General features: G+C 37.1%; 1 protein-coding gene across 1 annotated transcript in view; it reads left to right on the forward strand.

Annotated features, from left to right (window-relative positions):
- The window catches only part of LOC106515162 (voltage-dependent calcium channel subunit alpha-2/delta-4), a gene marked incomplete at its 3' end in the record, with an annotated part of 21,084 nt that extends 15,839 nt beyond the window's left edge, over positions 1-5,245 (forward strand). Inside the window, 11 exon segments of the mRNA XM_014004823.1 lie at positions 346-420; positions 531-617; positions 699-770; positions 880-941; positions 1,054-1,121; positions 1,203-1,248; positions 1,357-1,454; positions 2,451-2,544; positions 2,690-2,782; positions 3,077-3,204; positions 5,177-5,245. Of these exon segments, the coding sequence (XP_013860277.1) occupies positions 346-420; positions 531-617; positions 699-770; positions 880-941; positions 1,054-1,121; positions 1,203-1,248; positions 1,357-1,454; positions 2,451-2,544; positions 2,690-2,782; positions 3,077-3,204; positions 5,177-5,245 (892 nt within the window).
- Between the last annotated feature and the right edge of the window lie 3,340 nt (positions 5,246-8,585).

The following is an 8,585-nucleotide window of genomic DNA, read 5'->3' on the forward strand; positions in this document are numbered from 1 at the left end:
ATATTTATGTTTGTGGTTGTAATGTGACAAAATATGGAAAAGTTCAAGGGGTATGAATACTTTTGCAAACCACTGTAGCTTTTACACATCTGTGTTTTGTCCTGCATGTCATATGGATGTTGGCAGGAGGGTGGGACCTTCTGGGTTAGCTTTGTTTCTGCATTGAAGGTCAGGTTATCACTAGGCTTGTGTTTGTTCAACTGTTCCTGTCCAAGTATTAAACAAGCTGTATCTAAATATTGACTGATTTTAAAGTTGTGGTTGATCAGTATATACAATCCATTTGACAATCATTACTGTGTGATCTTAACATGTTAGACATTCTTTACCTTTCTGTCCTTCCAGCTTGGTATCCATGGTTATGCCTTCCTCATCACCAATAATGGCTACATCCTGTCTCATCCAGAGCTTCGACCTTTGGTACATAATCATTTTATTTATGTATTAGACAAAACCTGCAGCTGAGAGAGCGTCTCTGATTGAGAAAGATGATGGTTTGAGGGTTTGTTTTGCTGATTTGTGTTTGATAGTATAAAGAAGGAAAGAAACTAAAGCCCAAACCCAACTACAACAGTGTTGATCTGGTGGAAGTGGAATGGGAAGACACTGAGGAGAAGGTGAGCGCACACATTCTGTACTGTTTTTAGTTTTTGTCCTTTTATATTTTATTGTAGTAAGAAATATGTTCATGTTTCCAGCTGAGAACAGCTATGGTCAAAGGAGAAACTGGAACAATATCTTTGGACGTGCGGTCTTCGGTGGATAAAGGAGTGAGTACTGAAATAGTAGACAATAGATTTTTGCCATTATTCCTTGGTTTTTGTGCATTTTCTTCTCAATTAAGAAACCTCCCTTGTTTGTCTTTTCCATCTCTTACAGAGAAGAGTGGTCTTTTTGAAAAATGATTACTTTTATACTGTCATCAATGAGACACCATTCAGGTTTGTCTGATTGCTTACATTGTGTAAAATTGGCAAAGACACACTTGTTTGGTTAATGTGCACAGTGTATGATTATGATTAGAAGTAATATATATTCTTTCTTTTTTAATAGCTTAGGAATAGTGCTAAGCAGAGGGTATGGACAGTATATGTTCACAGGAAATGTCTCAGTTGAAGAAGGCAAGTTGTTTGTCTTTTTATTGGTTTTACTTAAACATCACAAGCACTTTACTCATGATTTTTCTTCCTGTTGTTCTTCAGGTCTCCATGACTTACTGACACCAGATCTGACTGTAGCCAATGAGTGGTGAGTTTATCTTCTAGTCCACACTGCAGTTGTTTCAGTGTAACAATCCTACACCTTCGAAAAACACATTAGGTTTGCATTTCAATCTACATTTGTTTGTGTTTTCAGGACCTACTGTGAGACGGATCTCAACCCAGCTCATCGTAAGCTCTCCCAGCTGCAGGCCATTACAAAATACCTCACAGGCAAAGAAGCAAATCTGAAATGTGAGCTCTAACGAAACTTTATTCATCAGCTTTGAAAATGAGAAAAATCACCTCTACGAAAAGAAAAGAAGTGTCTTTCTCAACAAATTGTTGGAATGTTGATTCAGCATTTCACTTTTTATTTTTATTTTTTGTTAAAAATCTGCTTTAGCATATTTTTTTCAAATGTTATTTTTAATTCATAGCTACAATTCTGCTACTTTTTTAGCTTTTAGATACTCTTTGTTACCTTTGAGCAATTAGCTACTATTTAGCTACTTTGAGTTAGGATTAAACTACTTTTAGCTTCTAGTCAGCCTTTGTTACATTTAGTTTCTTGAGAAGTTTTTGATAGCTAGCCATTTGAAACTTTTAACTGTTAGCAATCCTTGTGCTACTTTGCTATACTCAGCTTAAGGCCAGCCTTTGCTACATTTAGCTTTTAACTAATATTTTGATACAATGAGCTAGCTTTTTTATGCCTTTAGCTTTTTGCAAGTCTTTTGCTACTTTAAACTCATATTTAGCTTTTTTGATATCATTGATTAGACGTTGTTGTTTAGAGAAAATAAAATGGGGCCCTGTATGGAGCCTTGAGGTACCACACATTTAAGAGGGGTCTCTGTGGAAGAAAATTCTCCAATTTAGACAGAAAAACTCCTATCAGACAAGTAGGACTCAAACCATTTAAAAGCCATGCCTTTCCCACCAACAGACTGTTCAAAGAATTAAAACAGCAGAAGCACCAGAACCAACAGATAAAAACAAATCATTGCATACGCTGAGAAGAGCTGTTTTTCAGTACTATGTGACCTAAAACCGGACTCAACACTTCACTGTTTTTAGCTTCTTGCTAGTGTTTTGCAACTTTTGCCTTCATTTAACTTTAATAACTTACTTCGATATTTCTCAGCAGTCATTCAGTGTTCATACTGTATTTTTTGCAAAAAAGGCAATTTTTCTTGTTTTGTCTTAATTATTTTTGTCACTTTGCTTTGTCTTGGTTTTTATCCAAAGGTGACGAGTTGTTGCTGCAACATACTCTGTTCGATGCCGTGGTTACAGCACCTATGGAAGCCTATTGGACCGCCCTGATGCTCAACACATCTGGGTGAACAAGAACACACATTTATAAAAACCCAAATCCTCTTTTGTTCAGTTCAGGATTTTAAATGTCATTTCATTTACATTGTTTTTCTTGTCATTGTACTTTTTCTGCCTCATAATATATATTTTTTTCTTCTTTCCCTTCTCAGTATGGATGATGGTATTGAGACAGCTTTTCTAGGAACCCGTTCGGGCCTGTTGAGAGTCTTGAAGTACTCGGGTGTTGAGAAAAGAGTTGGCAAGTAAGTATTTAAACTGTCCTTTACATCTGAAATTGTCACATTGATTTTTAACGCAGCGTATCAAAAACTAACTGAAAGATTAAAATGTTGTCAAAATATTATTTTATAAAGATGAGTTATATTCCTAATTAAAAGGCCAGATGAAAATAATAATACTAATAATAATAATAATACAGCTTTACAACTCATACGTYATGGCTTGATAGGAAAATAGGCTGACAATCTATTTTTCTCATTTCATCTCCTTTTATTTTAAATAGGTGTTTCTTTAAGGTTATTTCTGTGTCTCACCAGGTCTTTCCTGACCTCCACAGACAAGGAGAATATGTTCACACTGGATCACTTCCCAGTGTGGTACCGCAGAGCAGCTGAGTTCTCAGCTGGGCAGTTTTTGTACTACATGCCCAGACAGGACATGAGAGGTAGAGGGCTTACCCTTTCTTGACAAACAAACTAAAAACATATGACAGACACAACACTGACATGTTTTTATTATTATTATTGTAGGCATATTTAGCAAATCAACTCAGTATTCTATCTGACAGGTTGATTGTATCTACAGTTTTGTTCTTCACTGTTTGTCTCAGTGTGCGTTTATATAATTTGCATTAACTATAAAGTACACATCAATATTTTTTTTAACAGAATTATTACATTTCTGTCTGTTTTGATGTCAGGCCATCGGTGAAAAGCATCATGGTGACCATCACATCAAACTAACTCCATCTTTGTTTATAGTTTGAGTTATGATGAGGCAGCACATAAAAGCCAAACTGCAGTAAAGCAACCATAAATAATACATAGTGCAGTGCAGTACTTTAAGTGTGTACAGAGAAACAAGTCAACTTCATAATACCGCCTGGTTCATGTAGTTATTTTTCACTTACAAGCAACAAATCACTTTACAATATAGGTCAGTCTGTATAAGTACCCACTATGTACCTGATATGTACCAGGTACTTACCCTGTAAAGACAGGGTAACTATTGTCTCATAAGTGTTAGTATGTACCAGGTACATACCAAGTACGTACTTTGTAAGAACAGAGTAACAAGTCATTTCATAATACAGCTCTGATCCTGTAAGTACTAGATATATACCAGGTACATAACCAGTACATACCCTGTAAGAACAGGGTAACAAATCCTTTCATAATACATCTCTGTCCCTGTAAGTACTAGATATGTACGTGGTTTATACCCATATTTGTACCCTGTAAGAACAGAGTGACAAGTCACTTCAGCTCTGTCCCTGTAAGTACTAGATATGTACCAGTTACATACCAGTACATACCCTGTAAGAACAGGGTAACAAGTCATTTTGTAGTACAACACAGTACTTGTATGTACCACATATGTACTGAGCTTTATTATACATTGCTACCATAGTTAATTCTTTGCTGTCAAGAACTGATAGAGTAAAGTTTTATACTACAGTGAAAGCAAAACATGTTATCCTTTCTTTTGTTAGATACCTGATTAAACTATTTTTCAGAACAGAGTACAAGGTGGGAGGTTTTTCATTCACCTTGATTAAAGTCTAAAAAAATGTTTTTCTATTTCTTTACATTCTGATAAAGGGAAAGCAGTGTGTTGTTTTCAGATGTATTCAGGGACTATGAGGCTGACTATAGTGCCGTCGTGAGTGCAGAGGAGGTGGAAGAGGAGGAGGAGAGGGAGGAAAAACAAAGGGAGGAAGAGGAGGGTAAAAACGTTGTTACCGATACTTTTGCATGCCTCCTCTTTTAAATTGGCTTCATTTACCTCTTCCCTGATTTTAAGCGAACATTTTTAGTCCGTTAACTATTTTTCCTCCGACTGCTTTTTTTTTCTTTCCTCTGCAAAAGCATGCAATTTAAATATAAGAAAATCCTCTCATCTTAGTGGGTCAATAAGGTTTTTAATCCATTTTTGATTTATTTTTTTTCTTCATGTCATTTGACAGTCATGTAACAAATCAGCTTTTTTCTGCAGAAATCCACACACCCAGCACGTGGACTCCCATAACACACCCAAGCAATCCTTCTGTTATGAATGCATTAGCTTCCTTAATCTGCATTATGTAACACTTTAAATGGTAATCTGGCTGGAATCGACGGCTTGATGACAGTTACCATCTGCTGGCATTAAAGGCTGCAAATAGATGCACACTCGAAGAGAGCATAAATTGCTTGAATATTAACTCTCCGGTCTGGGTCGGTCATGTTTCCAAACATATTTTGACACCTCTGAACAGTCCGTGTCACTCTGGGTTCTAAAAGTGGAACAGTTACGTGGGAAAGATTCCTGAGAATGGCATTTAATCTGCATGCATATACAGYGCTCATGCATGTTTAATGAGCATCGCATTTTCTTTGTGATTGTAATCAATAAATAAGTCTTTCTGGATCCATCAGCAGGAAGGATTCTGATTGCCTCCACTGCTGTTACTGTGACGGTGGGCAAGAAAACCGCCATCGCTGGAGGTAGGATCACATTTTTTTACCCCCCTTTTTGTACATCTCATTTAATCTTCTCTTAATATGCACACGCCACACAGTTTTCTCTTTGCCTTTTAAGATTCCTTTTTAAACACAAAGCGGCTTTTCTCCTTTACTGTTTTTCTCCTTGGGTTTTGTGATTTCACTCTAAAGTCAGCAGAAATGGTTCACTGGCTGCCTTGATGGTGACATTTGAATGTTTTTATATAATATTAACTTATGCCACAGTAATCCCTCTCAGTCTCCACAGAAGTGAGCAGAAGCTTGTTTTTTTTTATTCTTTCCAAGAGGAACAGTCTATTATTAGTTTAGACCCCCGGGGCAGGGTTTTGTGAGCACTGTCCAGTGACAGCATCAGGTCTGGGGATTTTAAAAACAGCAAAACGCACCAAAAGAACGTTCAGCTCWTCTGAGAAGACTACACTTTTGACAGCTGTAACTTTATTGAAAATATCAAAATGTATTGAACATAAAATTCCGCACAGAAAGCATAAGAGTCAGCAATCACATTGTTGTTTTCCTGTTTATGGGTTTTGTTTTTTGTGACTATCAAGCTTTCAAATGCTCAGCTCATTCAAGACATTACAGCTACGACTTTAGATTTTTCTATTTTTTATGCTTTTTCCTCATTGAAAGGCAAACTTTTCAAATCCTTAAACAAACTTGCAGTCTTTAAAGTATGCCAGCTTCATTTCTAGCTTTTAGCTACTGTTGTTTTTAGTTGTTTCAATTTTTTTCTAAATTTTTCTGGTCCACTTTATTTTCACTAAATTTCAGCTCTCAACATTTCTTTAGTTTGGGTTTGACTTCCTGCTTTATGTCTGTAATCAGTCGTACTTCCTGGTTTTACAGGTTGCATGGTGTCAGTTTTGTGTCTGACCCTCCAGATGTTTGTTCTTTATGCATTTTTCAGTTTATCTCAGCTTGTTTCTTGYCAACATTACCCTCCGACCTTTTGACATTGACCGCCTGCAGCATCAGCTCTTTAGTCCGCTTCCTGTCTGTTTTGTTTGCTCTGCAGTCGCACCAGCTTTTGTGTGACGTTTTGTTTTGTATACTTGAACTCGGGGACTTTTACCTGCAACTGGGTCCACTTTGAGTCAGTTTCACAGCAGCTGTGTTTTCAGATTTGAAATCAGTCAGCACCTCTGAATGTTATCTGAGCAATCCCACATCTGGACTCGGAGCAACCACTGATGCTTATTTAGATCTAAACAGGGTTAAAAATAGCACAGTCAATTTGGAAGCAACCTTTTAGATTTCTGCACTGACAAAAAAAACAGTGAAATCCTTCCTCTAACAAAATCTCTGCAAGGGCTCAATTCAGAAATTTTTTTTATTTATTTTGGTCTGTCATACTTGTGCTATAGTGCAGCATTTAGTACCATTATAAGGGTTCTATGACTTCATAAGGAGCTGTAATTTTACACATCCTATCTTAGTTAAAATCTATTTGAGGTTTGTTTTCTGATGTGTTGTTCATAAGTTTGTCCCAGTAACACACTGAAACATCATTATCAGACAATTTTTTTGTTTTATCTTCATATTATCTTTGCATTGTGCAAATGAATGATACTGTTACACAGCGAGTTTTTGGAGGTCAAAGGTTTCTACGTATCAAAGGATCTAAAGAGGCAGAAKTGGATAGAGCAGCTTCCAATGACTTCTTCCTCACACGCATTTCATCATCCTCTCTTCCCTGTTAAACCCACGCATGCATCTGTCTTTTCTTCGCCTGTCTCCAGCTCAGCTGTCAGATCTGCCTCCCGTTTCCTTCTCCACATCCTTCCTCCCTCTGACTTTCTTTGCTCTTGTTCCGCTCCTTCCGCTCTCATGTCACACACAAACTTTCTCCTGCTGTAAGCAACGGGACTTTTCTCTCACTTGTCCGTAACATGAGAAAATCATAAACTCAGCAGTTAACGGCTTGGTTAACCTTCATATTTGGCATGATCTCTATGTTTGTTCTTTGCATCTATAGAGTACAGTATAAGGATCTTGTTATAGTCTGTGTTGAAAATTAGAGATTAAATAGAGAAGTTGCAAATCTTCTCCTGACCACAAGGTGTCAGCGTTCACCTTTACACAACATTAATTTAGCCAGCATCTCTGTACTGGGAATGTCAAATCTTCATYCTGTTTTAGTGGCTGGCTCTTTTTTTGCCCCACTATCTTTAATTCATGGCCAAAAATTAGATCTATTAAACCATTCAGAATTAGCGACTGTACAAACTGTCAGTTTCATAACATGGATTGCWGAATCGCTGCGGCACAAATGACAGGTTTTATGTAAATGCATCRAAAACGCTTCTTACTGAGAAGCTGAACAGAAAAGAGCAATAAGTAGGCAGTGACAAAAAAAGTAAGGAGAGACTAAAGGGTTGAGAGTAAAGCAATGAATACCGATCAAGACGAGATCGAAAAGGAACAATAGACCAAAACGGCAAAGGATGGAGAGAAGAAGGTGAAAAGATTTAAAAAATGATGGTAGAGGAGGTGACAGGGAGACAGATTGAGACAAGATAAGTGAGAGTGGAAAGGGAAGCAGAGAGAAGATTAGAAAGAAAGAAATGTGAGAGGAGATAAAGGGGTAAGGGGCACACAGAACTATTACCGTGACTAGTTCATGCTCTCCTTTGCCTTCTGCGTCTTGCATTTCCCATCATTTTTCTTTCACTCAGAACTTTTATTTTCCAAGGTCAGGGCGTAAGCTGATACAGGTGTGATATGTTTTTATTCAAACTAATGCATATCGAYCGGAAAAACAGCTCCATCATCCTTGTCGTATTCACAATCATCATAATAACACAACACACTGTTGATTTTTGGGCTGTGCAGTCATAAAGGCCCTCAGTCGTTATGGCTGCTGTTGCTGCAGTATTTCTGTAACAAACTATAATTTATTACTCTTTAAACACACACAGGCTATAGGAGGAGGACTGAGCTAGCTAAGATACTTAGCTACTGACATCACAAGCCGAACAGGGAGTGAAAGTGTTTCTAGATTCTTAGACAGAGTTTAGCTGTTGCTGTTATTTGAGTGCTGCCTTGAAGTCTCTGAAATTTGAGGTGCATTTGCATGTTATTTAAGGCCGACATGATAAAAAAAACCTATGAAGAAAGGGAAAAAAAGACTTTGTGAAACAACATTYAGTACTCACGAATATGTTGTATGAATTATGATTTGTTTCCATGGTTATCTGCTGATGCAATATTTTGTATTATAGCAGGGATGCAAAAGCATGAGTCAAGAAGGGATGAATTTTTATTTTTATATTTTAACATAACCTTTTTGATTGTTTTATTTTCTAAATAAGAACAGACC

The sequence above is a fragment of the Austrofundulus limnaeus genome, unplaced genomic scaffold, assembly GCF_001266775.1.
Source record: "Austrofundulus limnaeus strain Quisiro unplaced genomic scaffold, Austrofundulus_limnaeus-1.0 Scaffold26, whole genome shotgun sequence".
Lineage (NCBI taxonomy): Eukaryota > Metazoa > Chordata > Actinopteri > Cyprinodontiformes > Rivulidae > Austrofundulus > Austrofundulus limnaeus.